We start from the raw sequence: 19,994 nt of genomic DNA, 5'->3' as shown, positions 1-19,994 counted from the left end.
CTACGAGCAAAGATATTCTACAGTGGGAGAGCAGGAAAAATGTAAAGTCATTGTAGGAGGAAAGTAAGGGAAAAGGTGTGGAAAAATCAGGGAGAAAGGTGGGCAAGACATTAGGTATGTGCATCAGGGTACAATAATGTACAATAATGTACTTAAAACATGCAACTAAGGGGAGGTAAGGGACAAGAAGGTGCAAGAAGATGAGGGTAGAAGTAGACACGCAGACCATGAGGAGGACAAAAGAGAGATGTATCAGTCTTGCCCTACTCACCCCATATGACCCTTACAGATTTGTCTCATCCAAAACCCGAAACAACCAAAATGGTCTAGATACCAGTTCAGACAGACCACAACCCTTCCCCGCTTCAGAATGGTCCAGCCAAACTTTCAAGCTACAATGTATTTCTTCCGTGCTTGGAACAAAACACATGTTTAATTTAAGACACATCCCTACAAGTGCATTTCAAACCAACTGTATTATAATTTCATGTGAGAATGATTCATAAGCTTTAACACAAAACACTACTTGTTGAGGCTCAGGTGGCTTTCTAATCTAATCCTAAGAACTACTCCAGAATAGCCCCACGATGGTACTGAACCACAGCAAACAACAGGAAAAAGAAACCCAACAAAAAATGGGGAAGCAACTGTTTATAAATTTGGACAAAAATACATGTATATCATCATATCTTAGCACACAGTGCATTAACCAAACTATATATGGCCATACACACTACAGCCCAATTCTTTTTTTCACAAAAAACCCATGAGTGAATAAATGCAATGAGTAAATGCGTTAATACAATAGAAGCAATTTTCTTTTGAGATACGCTTCCTATCTTACCAACTTCAGTTTAATACAGTCATAAAATAAGCACTGTTCATATATGCAATGAAAAATAGGCATAATAAATAGTTACTTATGAACATATCCCAAAGAGATGTATATTCAAAGAGGCCCTTGTACTATTTTTCAGTCCTAGAGATTCCTATTAGATGCAGAACTATTACTAAAGTAATACTTTTCTAGGTTCATAAAAGGGACAGCAGAGGGAAAGAATGCCTGGAGAAATGTAATACTTCATCTTTGCATGACACTTTACAGGGTTTGAGTGCATCATACACATTTTCTCAGTAATTGTTACATAATCCTGTTAAGATCATAAGAAAATACTGAATCATATCATTGATCCATCTAGTTCAGTACTGTCTATGCTTGCCGAAACCTCCCTCAATACTGGCCAGAAATAATTAAATGGGATGCTGGCAGCCTGGCAGCCTCCAGCATCATCTTTATTTACAGAAATGCCTCTGGGCCTCACATATATTCCACAAGCACTCTTACAGAATAGAAATACTGGGTGGTTACAGCCTAATGTTTTGTTTGGAAATGTGCTCACCCACCCAGGAAAAAAGGGGCATTGGAATGTTTGGGAGCACAGAAACTTTGCCAGAACACAATTTGGTGAACAAACAATCCCTCTTTGGGAGTCATTTTGAGAGGACACCCAACACACTAAAAATTCCACGTAAGCCCACTGGCCTATACTGACTACCTGAAACTTCCTGCCACTTCTGACAGGAAAGGCTAAGGACTGGACATGGAGCCATCTATATGCAAAACATGTTTACCTATGCACAACTAAGTTTTCTCCTATAAAAACTGAATGAGCGCTCCCATTTTCCAACAAGACCAACTTGGCCTTTTCTCCCTAATAGCTGAACTATCTTCCATACTGCAGATAGGTCTGATGCCAACTCAGTGAAGCTCCTCAAACCATCTACCAACATCATAGCTAAACTTAGAGTTGAAGCAGTAGACTCCTGGCTCACAACTCACTCTCACCAGTGTATTACATCAGCTCAAAATTTGTGCTGAAATCCTTGAAAGTTACTCAATTTCCCTGAACATATTTATCTCATTTTTCAAGGGCACGCAACTAATTACCACAAATAAATGAAGTACCTGTGGATGCACAAATATATTCAGAATGTATTTAACTGTGCTGTTTCCCCTTCCCAAATCTTAAAAGGTGCTTTCGTTTTTAACTGGATAGTCGATTATATTTTTGGTCACAGTACAGTTTTAACTGGATACTTTAAAAGTTCTTATAGATTTCTTATCTCAATTATATTATAAGGAGAAAAAAAGGCAACTAGAAACCTTAATGAAGCTTTGATACATTTTAAGACATGATACTTTATGGTAAAACCAATCTTCCAAAGGTATGTTACAACTTATTTAATAAGTAATGGACACTGAGCCATACTCTTATCTGCTTGCCAGATGCAGTCTGCTGAAAAACTCATACTCTTCCATTTATGTACTGCCTTCACTTATTCCATCCATTAGGAAAACAAACCAGAAAACCCACTCACTTAAAATAAAGTTTATACAGTACACAAAACAGGAGGGTGTTCTACAGAGAGACTGCTAGACTCAGATTAATTTCAAATCAACTAAGGAACAGAAGTATGGAAACTTGACATCAAATTACTGAATTTACCAAAGCACTATTTGTACTGTGGCAACCAGGAGTGCCATATTTATACTGGTGTTCATAGATCAAAGAGCTATGCTCCAGACCAAAACAGATCATAATGTACATTTAAAAAGACTGTAAATATCACAATAGCAAGGAAATGTCTCACAAAACAAATGACATGCTAATCAATTGCCAAGCCCAATGGCTGGCTTTGTTTAATACTGTCAAATACATCATTAAGCCAGACGTATCTTGGGGGATGGAGAGAAAACAGCACAATCTGGTGGCAATTTAAAATATGAGGTATACCACAACACATTTCACACATCTACTGAAGAGAGCTCTAGCTTACAAAAACATATATCTTAATAAACCTTTTAAGTGCCATGCTTCAAGCACTGCTATCCCTCTTGAATCAGTGTGCATTGGTATTTTAAGCTAGATTATGGTGTCAGAAGCAGAGCCCTTCCTTTCTCACTCAATTTTAAATGACTCGTTTACCAAATCATCTTCCAGAGCAGAAGTAACCTGTCCTTTCATTCCTTCCACATAAACCAGAGAGCATTAGCATGGAACTGTGCCCTCCCACTTTTAAAAGGGGACATAATCCATTGATATGCTTCTGTTAGTAAACTATTGCGCTGAATTAGAAATGCACATCTCAGCAAATAAGAATGCACATTAAGCATGGCAAATGGGTGATTTTATAATACACTGTTATTACCAGAGCACCTTCAGCTGCCATAAAAACAGGAAACAATTTTGGAGTTATTTCTGAGCCATATTCTGTAGTAATTGAGTGACCTTTCCACCTTTAAAAATGTAGATGAGAATACTTATACAAGTTGGCTGTGATTACTAAGAAACGCAAGATATAAAAGGAATGTTGTCAATATTGGAATGATGTAAGCAGAACGTTCTGAAAATTCTTTCACAGCTTTGCTCTGCCACATTTTTGTTATTCCAGCTACCTATATGTGCATCCTACAATATACAGGGTATGACTCCCAAAACAACCTGACCAAATATAAGCCTGTAAGCAACAAACTAAAGATATTTGTAAAATCAACACCTGACTCTTCTTATGCTCCATCACAAAAGTTTCACAAATAACATTGTCTCTCCTGAATCAACACTTTCATTATAGTTCAAAGCTTTTTCTTTTAATTCTCATTACAAAAATGATTTGTTAAAATATCTAAACCATCTACTGCAGCAGCAGCAATAACAGTCCAACAAACTCAGTAAATGCACACAGAATTGCCCCTCATCCTCAGGTACTCAGTTGCAAAAGTTTACTAGGAAGCAGACTGGGGAAAATCCAAATATCTTGCAGCCCCAAGTGCCTAAAGTCCAACCATAACATTTACATATGTCATGAAATAATTATTTTATTGTGGGGCTTTCAATGCAGGTGGAGAAGAGATCTTCAAAGTGCCAGAGAAATGCTGACTGTGCAGCCCAAAACATTTGGACTTCAGGGACACTAAGTCCAAAAACACTTCTCCATCTAAACTGAAAATCTACCCTGTGTCAAATGACGTGAAAGAGTCTAAGCCCTTCTGGATAGTTGCAATTACAGTAAATTGCCACAAATAGGCCCTGATCATGTGACACGCTGAACTGGGTCATGGGCTGTGGGGATTATTATAGCATGAACAACAACAAAACAGTTCTGGCAAGGAAAATAAAGAAATAAAAGGGTTTAGAGCACAACTGGATAAGACACAAGCCCTATTCAGGTATGAGAGCTTCAAACCAGGCAGACTTTATATTGTAGAAGATAGAGAGAACCAGGGTTACAACCTTCCACATCCATGCATCCCACCCATCCTGCCTCTTGATCTCAACTGTCCAGAAATTGAAGACTGAAGGGGGAGATGTACTTATGTTTAACTGTTCACTGAACTACTTAACTGCATCAATTATTTACAATCTGGCACTCTGCTTTATTAGGCTTCTGGACCATGCAGAGAACTGGGTCTCAGAAGGAATTTGGGACTGCATGCAATGCCACACATTTTCCAAGTCCTCATGGGTTCAAAAGGATGGTTGAATAGGACTACAGACCAACCAGGGATTTAAAAAACAGCACCTAGACCTGCCCCCAGTGAAGATCAGAACTATGCTACTAGAGGTAGAGGCAAGATGGATCAGAGAATATGAGGAGCAAGTGATAGTGTACACAAAAGGGCGGAGGATCCCACCTCCCCAAAACACAGCCTTAATCTGAATAGGGAAATCACCCACATCATTTCTATTTTTAGTTTACTTTGTTTTTAGAAATTGGAAGATTCACATTATCAATTTTTATACATGACTGGAGTTCAAGTAGCAAAAATATAATTTGCTTACATTATTAAAAGTTGTGCCCTTTAGTATCACTGAGGACTGTAACAGTTCGTGTAGCCTGTTACCATATGAAGGCTGGTAGAGGGGGAGGATTCAAAAGAGAAATGCAAGAAGCTTTACATGCTGTACTGTGAAAGAGCAGATCAGAGCAAATCACCTGATTTTTAGTCATAATGCTTCAGTGTCAACACTGATAACATAAATTGCTTGCAACATCTTCTACCACTCATTTGTTAACAACTCGGAAACAATTGGCAGTAATTACAAAGGAGCTCTTTTTTCTATCTAAGGTATTCTCTCTTCCCATGCTTCCTCTGGAGTGCTGAAGATGGCCAAGCATAGCTACAGGCCAGCTGTAAAATTAATATTAAGGTGACATGGAAGTAATCCATCTCTTGAAGCCCTGATTGATGGGCCTATTCTGTGTGCTTAGTGTCCTTTTAAGCTCCATATTTGGAGAACAGACATGATACTTTTCACATTAGGTCACTCACAATTTATAACCACATTTTAATCTTGATCTTAAAAACAAGTACCAGAAAGTAATCTAAAATAGTCTTAGGTCATAGAAAGCAATAGTGATCCAGAATTATTCTACCATGCCTTGTTATTAACAAATTTGGAACAATCTGCTGAGCTGGTAACTCAAAACACTTTAGCTCATATTTACTTGTAACAAGTAAATGCAGAGTAGTGGGAAAGTGCGTGTGTCCATCTACTTCAATAATTTGTTCCCTACAGTGACTAATCCTTAAAAAGCTTGAGAAGATACATAAGAATCTCTTTAAAAGGATTGTTAAAACCTGTAGAAACACTTACACATACATGTAAACTTTCTCAAAAGTTGCCCATGAAACTGAACTGAAACTAACATTTATTGTTGTGTCACTCTGGGCTTGTTCACAATTTCTTTTTCTTGAATGGACACTTGACTCACACTTGTATAACATGTCATGTGAATTGATAATACACCTTGCAACAATTCCTTACTATTTTGGGAATCAAGCAAAACCTGACAATTTACACACTGGACATATTTGCACATAATACTGACCAATAACTTACCATTTACAGGTGACTTTCTGAAAAACCAAGCAAAGTCTTAGACTAGAGCCTTCCCCCTGCATGGTCAGGAGAACAACTCATATCCTTTTGCTATGATTCATAACTCAAATCACAGTTCAAAATAAACTGTGGTTAAATTATCCAAATGAACTCTGAACCATCATTTGGATAGCTTGTTTAATAAACTAGAGCTTTTTTAATAATAAATTCTACTTTATATATAAATTCAAAGCCTGGAACTATAGCAGGTAAAACTTAATCCTTGTTAAGTCCTTTTCTTAGGCATGCAGGAAAAAAAAGGCTTATCTATGTAGCACAATCATGCACCCAGTGCTAAATCAGAGTGTAAAAGCTACTGGTTGGTTTCACACATTATGCTAGGCCATGGTTTGCTTTAATCTTTGTTTGACTACAATGTCAGGGTTCATCAATAATACTAAGTCAAATATTGCACTTTACAAAATGCAATGGTTTGTTTCACACATCAGGCTAAGCTAAAACCAAACTACATGATGGCTTATCCATCTTATGGATGGATGGATGGTATATGAATCCAGCAAATGTGCTTCCCAGGTAAGCAAAGGCATAGCTATGACTAAGGGAAAAAAACCCAACACTTGACATCATTACTTTAAGCTTTACTAGGCTTGATGCATGAATTGGTTATAAACTCAAAAGTCAGGGCTCATAGTATCATGGAGGCATACACAGCATTTCCTCCACAGTTATCTATACAATAACTGGATAATAACAATTATATATACAAATATTATAAAATGTTAAATGGATTCTTTCTTTCTCTCTTTCTCTTTCTTTCTTTCAGTATGGTCCCCATTTTTTCACATCTCTTTGGATGAGCTATGAATCTGTTTCCCCAAAAGCTAGTCTTTGTTACAAGCAATCTTGTTCACTTAACCACTCATTTTACATTGTGAACAAAGCAAATAACCTATATAACTACACCAGAGTAGTTACAGTGGAAAGGGTTGTGTGAATAAGGGGCAACATTCTTAAATGCCACCAGATGTCTCCATTCCACAGTCACTCTCATTAAGAACTCTTATTAAGCTTTTTAATGAAAGTGCATCAGTAAGGGTATTATTTTATTTAAAACAAAGGACAGAAACAAGTAAAAAACTGTATGTCTAACCAAATGCTACAAAAAACTTGAGTGTGGTATCAGCAACTATGTATTTGTTATGCCAGACCAAATATACATATATATCTTACACATACTGTACCTTTAAACATTCAGGCACACATTTCTGATAAAATAGAGCCACTCAAGTTTCCCAAACAGTTTATAAATATATTTTTGGTGCTCTCCATTCACTGTGGGAAAAACTTATCGGAATTTCTTGATCAGTCTAAATGTGCAAAGCTATCCTTAGTAAGATGACAAGAGAATAAGACTTTTAATAACTATCTAGAATAGAGAATTCCAACAATTTTAGCTCACACAGGAAGCTGGAGCTTTCTCCCAAGAGGCGAGAAGAAGGGAAGGAAGGATTTGGAAGTCCTTTATTGAAACATATTGAAGAACCTATTATAACTGATCATCATATTAGTATTGTCTGTTCTCTTTCCCTTGTCTCTATATTATAGAGGAAATAGCACCGGGCTACTGGAAGAATTCTCAAAATGGCACTTGGAACATTCAGAGAAAGCATTATATAAATGCTAAGCATTATTATTCCAGTTCTTTTCAAAGAAACCTACAAAAAATCCAGAAGAAAAATATTAAGCATTCTTTGTCTCCAGATATGAACCACACTACTTTGTCAAGACAAGACAGATTTATCATATTGAAGGAACAACCAGAATCTGGGGACTCTGAGGACCTTTCCTCCCAATTCCTCCCTATTAATAACATTCCATGAGAACTTATTCAGGTCTCGCAAATATATATTTTGCAAGTACAAATATATATTGTGAAAATGTTGACTTTACCATAAATTGTTTTATGCTTCTTTTTTTACAAAATTTATATTCCTGCTGCTGTAAAAAGATATTTTCAAAGCAGAATGCTATTTAAAAATGTTTCCAAATTTCTATTTGTATAAGAAACTAAAAGGCTCACATACTACTAACACTAAAACTTAAACATTTTTGTAATCTGCATGTTAAGTATACACAATCCTTTATCTTTAATGAGTGGAATGAAGGTAAATTTTAAACATGAGCTGTGAATCCTACATTAAAACATTGATGACAACAGGCCACAATGTGACACTAACTGGGTTCACACATCATGCTAAGCCATAAGCAAATCATAGTTAAAATGTACTAAACAGTTTAGTATGAAGTGTGAACACAACTACTATGGTTATAATACATCGCTTGCAATACTTTACAGTGTGAACAGCCCTTGGTTAAAATAAACCATGGCCTTGTCTCCCATTCAACCAGTGATATCACTACAAGGAGATCATCACAGATAAGGGGAGAAAATGTTTCTTGTACACTGAAGAGCCATTTTACTGGGCTAGGTTGACAAATGGCCTGACTTAATATAAGAGGCAGCTTCCTCTATTCAAATGAACTCATAAGATCTCACAAATGGAAAACAAATGGAAAACAAATGCAGATTTGCCATGCCAGCTTGCCTAATACTTGATGCTTCAGACAGACTGGCAGCAAGTCAAAGGAATAATGGCAAGGTATGTATCCTAGAGAAAGCTTTCAAAAGCAGACTGCTATTTTCATGGAGCAAAAATAAAGAATGGATTGACTTGTACGCTGATTCAGTCCTAAGCAAGATGGTAGATCAGACTAGGCATGAGTATCTCTCAGTCTTTCCATACCAATGCGAGCCATTATTGTGCTGCTATATAGAGTTGCCATGTCTTCTAGGGGAAAAAAAAAAGGATATTTCTACGCATTATTCTAATTCCTATATAGAATAAACCACCAGACAAAAATGGTTCCTGGCAGTAGTTCCCACGTTCCTGATGTAATAAATATGCAGTGTAATCTAGCCATAACCATAGTAACACCAGGAGCTGTTCACGTTCTTTAATACTATAGCCCAACACTTTAACTCTCCACTTAGGTATTAAAAGCCAAGCTCATCATGATAGCATTCAAGTGTCTCTAGGGTTTTGTCTGCACTACAAAGTTTATTATTAATCCAATGACTACCCCCTTCAGCCATTATTAAATATGATTTGGCAACTAGTTACTGTGTCAGCAGTGTTCAATACCCAATTTAGAAAGTGTAATTGGCCTACAACAGACCTGTCTATGGCTCAGCCTTCATATCTGGTTTCCATGAGCAGGGGAGCCCTATATTCTATCCAGATATATACTGATCTGTAAAACAAGGGGCGATATATTCTTATGTTTCCCCAATAACTTAAAAGTAATGGAGAAACATTTCAATACGTAAGAGCCTTGACTTATTTTCTCTACTCCTGCCAACAACCCATGGAACATATTGTAGTGAAGCCTCAGTGTAGCAGACCTCAATGCAACAGATGAAATTCCTGTTGCACTGACATCTGCAAAATAATGTGATTTGATGTAAATTAAAACAAATGACAAATATATGCAAATTATGTAAATGTCATCATTTGCATGATGTCATCACATGTATATACTCTCTGATTTAATAGATAATTGGGTATAACGGCGAAAGTTTTACTAGTATGCTGAAACAGGTTATTATCCTAGTCATTATTCTTGCTTGCTTACTTTCAACAAGTCCTTTCACTGCACACCTTCCTCGTGTGAAGAAAAATCAGGACAAATAAAAATGAATTTTTAAACAGGGCTCTGAATTTATTAGATAAATTGGGTTAATGCAGCAATTAGAAGGCCCCTAAATACAGAGGATCATCTGAAACTCCTCACATTAAAGTAATCAAGGCATACTGAGCAAACAACAACACTCTTCCTATACAGTACCAATTCTCCAGTTTCATCCTGTGAATAAAGTAACATAGAATAAAACTATTGCTTATGTTCTGGTATGGAACATAAACTGCACTGAAACATAATTAATTTGGACACACAGCACCTAAGTTACAAATCCTCAGTGATCCATGAAGGTTACTGGACAGGCCTTGGGCAAGTCCCTGATCTGATCTGCACATCACAGTAGGCCATATTTTGTTTAACCAAGGTTTACTGAATAAGCACAACTGGCTGGGTTGAAACAATATCCTAACTCAAAGCCAAGCAAACCACATTCCACATCAGGTTTAGGTAATGTGTGAATTCGGAGTAATACAGCCTATAATTGACAAACAATAAACTCCCAGAAGACATATATGTGCAAATACAAATGTTTATATACGACCAGTACACCTGGATAATCTGTGAAAAAAAGGCAAAGAATCCATGCCAGCAGCCTCATTAGATGTGGATCACTCAAGTTAAATATGGGTTTAATTCAACTTCAAATTACCCATTAGTTTCTGAAGCAAAAGCATAGTACTGCCAAGTGCAAACTGTCCATATCCAGGAGACCCTTCTGTAATACAGGGGATGGAAGGCAAAATCAGGGGGAAAACACTCAAAACAGGCTTTAGATAAAACTGGAGGCCAATACAAAATCTGCATCAGTGGGTCATCCATTGAACAAGTCTGAAATTAACCTTGACCCACCAACCTATGATACAGGACTGATAATTAAAGGGTGAGTAAACTTGCTGAGTTTGCTGGTAGCTTGGAACAGCAAAGAAGACAAATAGGAAAGGCATATAGAAACCAAAGCTAGTGGGCTCTATTGTAATTGGCTTCAAGAATCATGACTTGTATGGACTAAGTAAAAATGACTCAAGAGATGATAGGACCAAAAGTATCAATGAAGCAATTTGGAATGCTATGCTGGTTTCAAAGCTTTTCATATTGAGCAGTGCTTCTACCACTATACCAACCAAGCTTAGGCTCCAGTCTCACACAACCAGCATCTGATAATAACCTAAAATGTTTGAGAAGCACAATTCTGGATAGCTGCCTCATGAGTAAGCCTCTGCAGTTAACAGCCCCAGCCATCAAGACTCTCCCATAACAGTGAGTTCATGAAGCAGAGAGCAAAGGAGGATGTGTCAACCCCACACTATGTTCTTGGCTTTTTAAAAATTCACACTGATATGATCTCAAGTGTAAGACTGAGGAGCCTGGAGCTGTATATTATGATGCAGAAGAGGTTGGAGCCAGAAATCTGCCTTTCACTGTCAGGTATCTGAAGGGGCAGTTACCAGCAGGCAGCCTATGTACCTTTCTTAGTTTCTTATCTCCCAGCAGCAGCAAAGTTTCTTCTGACCTCCTTATAGGTTTTCCCAGGAAAGAAAAGGAATGAAGCAGCAGTGTGGAACTGATATGGTCTCACATCTAGCTTCAAGTAACCAATGAAGCCTCTGGAAAATTGAGCACATGGTAGTCAGGTATATACAAACTACCACAAATGGGGCAGAAAAAAAGAGGGGGCAGATGGATTGCTAGAGATCCATTCCACTTTATGCCCAGTGCAACCACAGAAGAACTCCACTGCATATAATAATAATTGAGATCTGAATCAGATTCTCCAATAACCAGTTGCAACCAGATACTGTTTTTCCCTTTTAGTTCTTTCAGCCCATAAAAGGAAATCTGACATGAATTCAAAGGACATGACAATTCAAGCTGACAGGTTTTCACTTTAGTGGGACTATCCCAGAGTAGGAATTACAAATGAAATCCTGTGTCATATTGTTAACTTTTTAAATGAAGTGCACATTCTAAGGCCTGCACATGTCTTTGTAGCTGCTGGTTTGAACAATATACAGTGCATTCGGAAAGTATTCAGACCCCCTTCACTTTTTTCAATTTTGTTATGTTGCAGCCTGATACTATAATCATTCAAATTCATTTTTTTCTCATTAATCTACACTCAGTACCCCATAATGACAAAGTGAAAACAGAAGTTTAGAAATGTCTGTAAATTTATTAAAAAGAAAACACTGAAATATCACATGTACTTAAGTATTCAGACCCTTTACTCAGTACTTTGTTGAAGCACCTTTGGCAACAATTACAGCCTGAAGTCTTTTTCAGTATGATGCGACAAGCTTTGCACACCTGGATTGGGGGATTTTCTGCCATTCTTCTTTGCAAATCCTCTCAAGTTCAATCAGGTTGGATGGTGACCGTCGGTGGACAGCCATTTTCAGGTCTCTCCAGAGATGTTCAATAGGATTCAAGTCAGGGCTCTGGCTGGGCCACTCTAGGACATTCACAGAGTTGTCCCTAAGCCATTCCTATCTTGTCTTGGCTGTGTGCTTAGGATCGTTGTCATGTTGGAAGGTGAACCTTCGGCCCAGTCTGAGGTCCTGAGCGCTGTGGAACAGGTTTTCTTTGAGATCTCTGTCCTTTGCTCCATTCAGCTTTCCCTCAACCCTGACCAGTCTCCCAGTCCCTGCTGCTGAAAAACACCCCCACAGCGTGATGCTGCCACCATCATGCTTCACTGTTGGGATCATATTGGGCAGGTGATGAGCGGTGCTTGGTTTCCTCCAGACATAACATTTAGAATTGAGGCCAAACAGTTCAATCCTGGTTTCATCAGGCCAGAGAATCTTGTTCCTCACAGTCTGAGAGTCCTTCAGGTGCTTTTTTGCAAACTCCAAGCGGGCTTTCATATGTTTTGCACTGAGGAGAGACTTCCGTCTAGCCACTCTGCCATAAAGCCCAGATCAGTGGAGGGCTGCAGTGATGGTTGTCCTTCTGGAACTCTGTCCTATCTCCACATAGGATCTCTGGAGCTCAGTCAGAGTGACCATCGGGTTCATGGTCACCTCTCTTACTAAAGCTCTTCTCCCCTGATTGCTCAGTTTGGCCAAGCAACCAGCTCTTGGAAGAGTCCTGGTTGTGCCAAACTTCTTCCATTTGAGAATTATGGAGGCCACTGTACCTTCAGTGCAGCAGAACTTTTTTTGTAGCCTTCCCCAGATCTGTGCCTTGCAATAATCCTGTCTCTGAGCTCTGCAGGCAGTTCCTTTAACCTCATGGCTTTTGCTCTGATACAGTATGCATTGTCAGCAGTGAGGCCTTCTATAGAGAGGTGTGTGCCTTTCCAAATCATATCCAATCAATTTAATTTACCACAGGTGGACTCCAATCAAGGTGTAGAAACAGCTCAGCAACAATCAAGAGAAATGGAAGGCACCTGAGCTAAATTTCAAGTGTTGTTGCAAAGGGTCTGAATACTTATGCCAATGTGATATTTCAGTTTTTCCTTTTTAATAAATTTACAGACATTTCTAAACTTCTGTTTTCACTTTCTTATTATGGGGTACTGAGTGTAGATTAATGAGAAAAAAAATGAATTTGAACAATTGTAGTATCAGGCTGCAATGTAACAAAATTGAAAAAAGTGAAGGGGGTCTGAATACTTTCCGAATGCACTGTATCCATATATCCCAGCAAGGTGAGTGTCATTATCAGACATTCTCCATAGCCACAGAGAGAGAGGGAGAGAGAGAAAAGCTACAAAGCCAAAGAACAGCTAATGTAAAGTGAAGCGTTTGGCATCATTGACATTCTTTTCCACTTCTCAAGAAAAAATGTGTGGCACTACGCAGAAGAGGGCAACGGTAGCCGCTCTTCCTTAAAATACAAGACAAGAAGAGTACTGCAGAGTAGCTTGTCAGCCACAACTCTTTTAGTATTCATCAGAGTCAACAGTATGTACAAGTTCATGAAGATTTCTGAGTATATCTTGCCTTGGGAAGAGAGTGGCAATTATATCTATATTACATTATATACTGCATCTCTATGATAGATGAACTGTTGCAGTATCATTATCTTCCTAGCAAGGCAGCCAATTAACACAAAGCCTGGCTATACACAGCATAAAGGAATTTTGTGTAAAAAATTATTAATCAAATAGAACTCTCCGCCAATATTGCCAGAAGGTTTCAACAAGAAATCTAGCACTACTGAGAAGAGGGTCACATTTAGTTTGACAAAAACAAGATTGAAGTTTATACAAATGTGCCAAACCAAGTTTTACAGTAGGCTCAGGAATTAAATTGAACTATTTTTACAAAGCAATAACAAAAAAGATTATCAAACTGCCATTTGGCTGCATTCTCTGCTATTCTAACATTTAAATTTACATATGTTTACACTTTGAAATGATCGGCTTTAATCAATATAGCTTTATTTTCACAAACACAGTATTTATAGTACCCATGCAGTAGCAACCAAACATTTTGGGATTATTCTCAAGGGATGTGCACATTTTTCCATTCAGAGCAATTACAATACATAGGCAAAAGTGAAGTCAGCTACAATTAGAGTTGTCAGATCATGTTTAACTACATCTTAATCTAATCCATACAATTCCACATCTGGGTCTCATTTCCTGAATTCCTGTAGGTATTTTAGCTCACTTTTAAGAACCCTTTCAAGTACAGAGAGTTCAAACAAGTCTACCTTAATCTAAAGATCTTTTTTAAAAAACAGAGCAAATAAATAATTTGCCTTATCTTTTAATCTTTTTCCAAGTCAAAGAGCAGCAGCCCCTTCCCTCATGAGAACAAGGAAAACAGTTGAACAGCACCTTATATCCACAAGCCAGAATGTTTTTCAACAGTTAAACTCCCAATTGACAAAACAGCTGGGACAGTACAAGCACCATCCCATTCCACAACTCACTCACTCACTCTCTCTCTCACACACACACAACCAAAAACCAGTGTGCCTTACTATCACTTTTATTCTCAGGACACCTCAGAGGAATACACACCCCAGTTTAGCAACCCATCTCTAATGCCAGCACACACAGAGAGAGCCCTCACCTTTACTTCCTCTTCAGCTGTGCCAAACATCTATGTAAGCACAACTTCCAGCTCTTTCTGTGCTGAACTATCCTCACACCAACATGGGCATTGGCTGAACAGACTACTCAGCAGGGGAGAGAGGAAGGGAGGGGGAAAGAGCAATTCTCTAGCCAAATTCATTTACATGTCAGGCATTTATAGAGGCTGGACAGTTTCCTGCCCCAGATCAACCAATCCATGCCACAAAAGCACTGATCGACAGGGAAAGCTCCTACTGGTTTTTTGTGCTCTTCCCACTTGTCATTCACATTTATTTACACATGCACACACACACACACCTGAGCTGTGTTATTAAGTAGTAGATCTGCAATCTCATCAGGGAAACACCCACCCATACAAGGCAAGCCATCTTTATCTTGTCCATTTGCTCCCCCCAACACACTTCTTTAAATATGACTTCTAAACATAAAATGTATGTTAAAAATAGAGAGAAGCATGCATCAAAATACTTGATATGGAGATTGTTATGGCAGTGACCTCCCCCAGGCAGAGGCCTTGTTCCTGCCAATAATGAGAACCCTGAGATAAGGAAGCAAGATAAACAATTCCCCCCCCCAACCATAAGAAGAAAAACAACAAAGAGGGATCTCCCTTCCCTCCCATCATCTAAATACCATGCACTAATATAACTGTTCCAGAAAAAGGGGGGTGGGTGTCTCTACAAGGGCCCAGGAGGCTTGCAGTACTGTAGTTCTCCCTCCTCCATTAAAAAAATAACATCCTTAAGGTCATTGGAAACCCCCACCGGGGGCAGTTATTAATTAGAGCTTTGTATAAATACCCACACTTTTTCCAATGTATTCCCCCAAAGTCAAGATGATCCCATGGAACACAAAAAAGTATAACATGCCCTCCAACACTGCTATCAACATCACAACAGATACCACATATAGGACTTCCCTGGCCCCCAACTTTGCAGAAACAACTTCTACACAGGCATGGAGTAACAAATGGAGAATGTGTGAAGGGACAGGAGTAAGGTTACCTCTGTTGATGCAAGGAACCCCCTCCTCCAACCTACAATCCAGCCTCTTAAAATGTATGAAAAGGCAATGTTTGTAAAGCTAAATAGGTGAACATACGCACACAATCCTAGAGGAGAGACATACACACATATATCTTGATTTGAGGGAAAATGACAAAGTGAAAAAAGAAACAGCTCCTGCTATTGAGTAGCCTCCACCCACTCTCAAGGCTGCCTCTAAAGATTCAATTAAAACTTTGAAATGAAGAGTTTTCCTAAACAAGAGTACATCCCCTTCTTTCCACAAAAGTGCAGATGACACAGAAAACAAACCAGGTTGGGGGAGGGTCAGTTCTAGCCTTAAGACTTCTTGGCTGCAACCAGGGAGGCATCCCATTCTTAGGGAAAAGCACATGTGGGTGCAGGAAAGAGATCCTTTCAAAAGAGAAGATCCCCCACTTCCCTTAAAGGATGGTAATCCAGCAAAAGTTCTCCTTTTGCCCCTTACCCAAACACCCATCTCCACAAGTAAGCAGAAGACCACCTCTTAGATTAACTTGAAGCTGAAATCTTAAGCATGAAATTTACTTAAGAGTAAACACAGGATGGTGAGATTTATTTGTTCACTCCCCTTCCAATCTACCTAAAGAACTGGGGGTTTTCATGGGAGGAGAACAGCCATAGAAGACTTGTCTTGTCCTCCCCCATTACAAGATCTCCATCTCCCTCTTCTTTCTCTCTCTCACACACACAATAACATCAAAGGTGAACAGTGGACCCCATAACATACAACAGGATAAGACAAGTCCTCCCCTGACCTTGCACATTCTCTCTTCCTTCCCACACTATGAAAGAAGAATCAACTAATTCGACCCCTCCCCCCCTTTTAACTCATTCTGGGGGAATTGGGGAAAGGAAGAAGTGGGAGGAAACGCTTCCTCCCCAAATACTGGGATGGGAGAAAATGAGAGAAGTTGGTTATTTTGCAAAGGGACTTAAATGTCCTTTTTAATAAAAATGGGGGAGGGGGATGAGTAGAACTGCAGGGATAGGACTTACACAAATACACCCATTATCAATTAGTACTAGCCAATGCTTTCCCTCAACCCCCCCCCAAGATGCATTATAATATGTAGGTAGGGTTTCTTCAAAAAGAAAGGCAATATTCCAAAGCTTCTTCCTCCCCCCCCCCCAAGATTTGGCTGAGGTGGAGTGAAATAGGAAATCTTGCCATCCATTAAATAAAAAAGCAAAGAAGGGGGAGTCAAAAGTCACTTTTAAGGAACCCCTCCCCACAAAATAATGCAGAATCTTAAAGAAGCTAAATTCAGTATTAAGGCAGCTCACATTTTTCCAGCTATATACATTAGTTTACCTTCAGGGAAAAAAAGCATGTTTGGAAAGGGGAGAGGGTGAAAAAAGTTGGCGATCAGTGCTTCAATGACAGAGGAGGGATAAAAATTGGAGGGGGGGGTCCCCTGGCCCTCATAAGGCAGCTTCTGATACTGGGGAGGCAGAAAAAAGTCACTCCTTCCTAGCAGCTTTTCCCCCTTCCCTGGTCAGTTATAAACTCCTTGCAAAGTTTCCCACGAGCTTCAATTTAGTGTGCATTTGATGTGCGTGTGTTGTGGGGGGGGGAATTAAGTACAGAAGCAAAAATGTTTTTTTGGATGGGCCAGAACAGAGAGAAACATATTACAAGATGTGCACATAAAAACACATCTACAGGCTTTTCTTTTAACACTTCTTCCCCCATCCCATAAAATTTAGTGACTGTTAAGAAGAGAAGGGACTCATTCTAGCAGAGAAAGGGGGGGGGGTTGAAATAAGTGAAAGAAACAGGTCAAACTCCCTACATTACAGGTTATTTTAATATTTCTCCCTCCACGTAAAAAAGAGGGGTTTCTTGAGAATGAGAGTGTCGAAGAAAAGAAGCAACCCCAGAACACCCCCTTAACACACAGCTTTGGAAGGGGGAATCAACCTAGAAAACAGAAAAAGCAGAGATCCACATATGCATCTATTTTTAAATATATATTATGATGATTTTAGTTCCTTATTCTTTCGCTTTATAAAACTGGAGGACTGTTATAGAAAAGGAGAAAAAAAAGGTAGGGGGTGTCCAGTGGGGGAAAAAAAAAGAAAAACAAGACAGCCCCCTCCTTCACAAGTTACATTTCCTTAAGTCTACCCCCCTCCCAAAACTGTGGGACTGTTTAAAGATACTCATCGTGGGCTGTTGTTAAAAGAAAAGTGTTGTTAAAGCAGGGTCTGTTTTGATGGGGGAGTGCAAAAATAAGTAGAAATCAGGAAGAGGGGGCAATCTCTCCAGTTATTAATATAACCCTTCACTCTTTTTCCCTCCCTTTTAAAAAAGAGACTAGTCGGAAGGGGGGGGTTAAAGAAAAGTGCTGTGGAAGAATTAAATGCGTCTGGGTTTGGGGGAAGGGGCTGCACAAATAATCAAGACTCAAGGAAGAGAGGGCAAGCCCGCTCCCCGTTATTGTTATTAGTATTATTATTAACCCCCCGGTGACTCTCTGTCCTCCCTATTTATAAAACTAAGGCTGCGGGGGGAGGCTTAAAGGAAGCCCAGGTTCCCGGAGTGATGCTGTTTTGGGGAAGGGGCGCTTCGGCGCGGGAGGGGGAAGGTGGCGAAGCGGCTCCTCCATCCCGGGACAAGCCACCTCGGCGGCGGCGGCGCCATCTTGTTGGGATCGATGAATTGAACAAAGAGGATCAATTTCTGATCGCGGCGGCGGCGCCGGGTTATCGATGGGAGGGAGAGCGGAAAGAGGCGAGGGGAGGCGGGCAGGGCTGGCGGCCGCCACCGCCGGGTCTCAGCCAAGCTTGGAGGGAGCGGGGGACCCTCAGGAGGGGGGGCGCTGCTTCTGCCGAGACTTTTTTCTTGAGGGGGGTGGGAGGTTTTCTTAAGGGGGAGGACAAGGGGGAGCCCCCCGGGGCACCTCCAGGGGGTAAGGCAGGAGAGGGGGAAGAAGAGGGAAAGGGGGTCCCACGGAGAGGGGGAGACCCACGCGCCAGCGGACCCCGAGCCTGACCTGCAGCTGCTGTAAATCAAAGCGCTTCCAATATTGAAACATCGATCCCACATTGGCCGCCATCTTGAGACATATTGAGACAGAAGTGAGCGGCGGATCGAGCGAGAGAGAGAGAGAGGGGCTGGAGAGTGCACGGGGAGGGAGGGAGGGAGGGAGGAGGAGGAGGAGGAGGAAAGGGGGAAGAGAAAGAGAGGGAGGGAGCGAGCGAGCGGGCGAGACGCTCTCAGAGAAGAGAGAGAGAGAGAGAGGCCGGCAGCGAAGCCAGGCAAGTCGAGGGCGCGCGGAAAACCCGGACCGGCGAAACAGGGAGCTCTCGGAATGGCGGGCTGGACTGCCAGCCCAGGGAGAGAACATTAATGTGGGTTCAGACATTTTATCTCTACAAAACGCGCACTCTTCCTTTGTGCCAGCGACAAGAAAACACACTTTATGCGGTTCTCTTTTGGACTTTGGACCCAAGTTATTGTGTTTCCACTTGCGCTGCATATACACTTGCTATATGTAATATGGATATGTGCATTGAAAAACGCGCGAGCGCGCTAACACACGCACATATATGCACGCCCGGAGTCATGCATAGAGGCATAATATTTTGGAGGGAAAACAAAGTATCAGAATGAAAATGGAACTGAATTCATTTTAAAAATCATGACATTTTTACATCCCTACTTTTTGGATAACTTTAACAGCGATAGTTTTCTTTGGCTTTTCTCTAGAGTTAAATTCAGCTTGTGTGTGTGTATGGATATATATATATATATATATATATATATATATATATGTCATTTTATTTGTGCATTTTATAAAATAGAGCAATATATGGAATAGCTGTACTGTAAAAGTATTGTTTGGGGAAAGCTTGAAGCATCTTACCAATAATAAAAATAAAATGCACTTAATTTTAGGCACAATAATAGTTCTTTCCCTAAAAAGGCTAAGGAGAGAAATCCTATTTTAAACTTTTGGTATATGGTGTAAATAGCATTCCATCTGAATACTACAGACATTTCGATAGTAGTTAGTGGAAGTACAATAAAGCCTTCATAAGGTGGCATGCAATAGAATTATAAATAAAACTGTAAAGTATAGAAAGGTACATTTAAGGATAGACGCATAGTATTCACCTAGTCTTCACCTTCCTAATTTGTATTTAAAAGACTGCAACAGTAAATACATTTACCTTAAAACAGTGGGATTTACTCTTGTGTAAACATACTTAAATGTTGCAGAATTAAACGTG

At 39.7% G+C, this 19,994-nt stretch overlaps 1 protein-coding gene across 2 annotated transcripts in view; it reads right to left on the bottom strand.

Annotated features, from left to right (window-relative positions):
- The window catches only part of CUX1 (cut like homeobox 1), a 317,286-nt gene extending 298,310 nt beyond the window's left edge, over positions 1-18,976 (bottom strand). Inside the window, exon 1 of one of the 2 annotated variants that reach the window (XM_007421772.4) lies at positions 18,755-18,976. In XM_007421772.4, coding sequence (XP_007421834.1) covers positions 18,755-18,817 — 63 coding nt within the window. In that variant the 5' untranslated portion in view covers positions 18,818-18,976. The remainder of the gene's footprint in view (positions 1-18,754) is intronic. The other variant, XM_007421774.4, reaches the window with a different exon arrangement.
- Positions 18,977-19,994: the final 1,018 nt, after the last annotated feature.

This window comes from Python bivittatus, unplaced genomic scaffold (assembly GCF_059951505.1).
Source record: "Python bivittatus isolate LINGU-HERP-01145 unplaced genomic scaffold, Pbiv_v1 ctg000690_np1212, whole genome shotgun sequence".
Taxonomy (NCBI): Eukaryota; Metazoa; Chordata; class Lepidosauria; order Squamata; family Pythonidae; genus Python; species Python bivittatus.
Note: the sequence above shows the minus strand (reverse complement) of the source record. Positions and strands in the feature narration are given on the sequence as shown.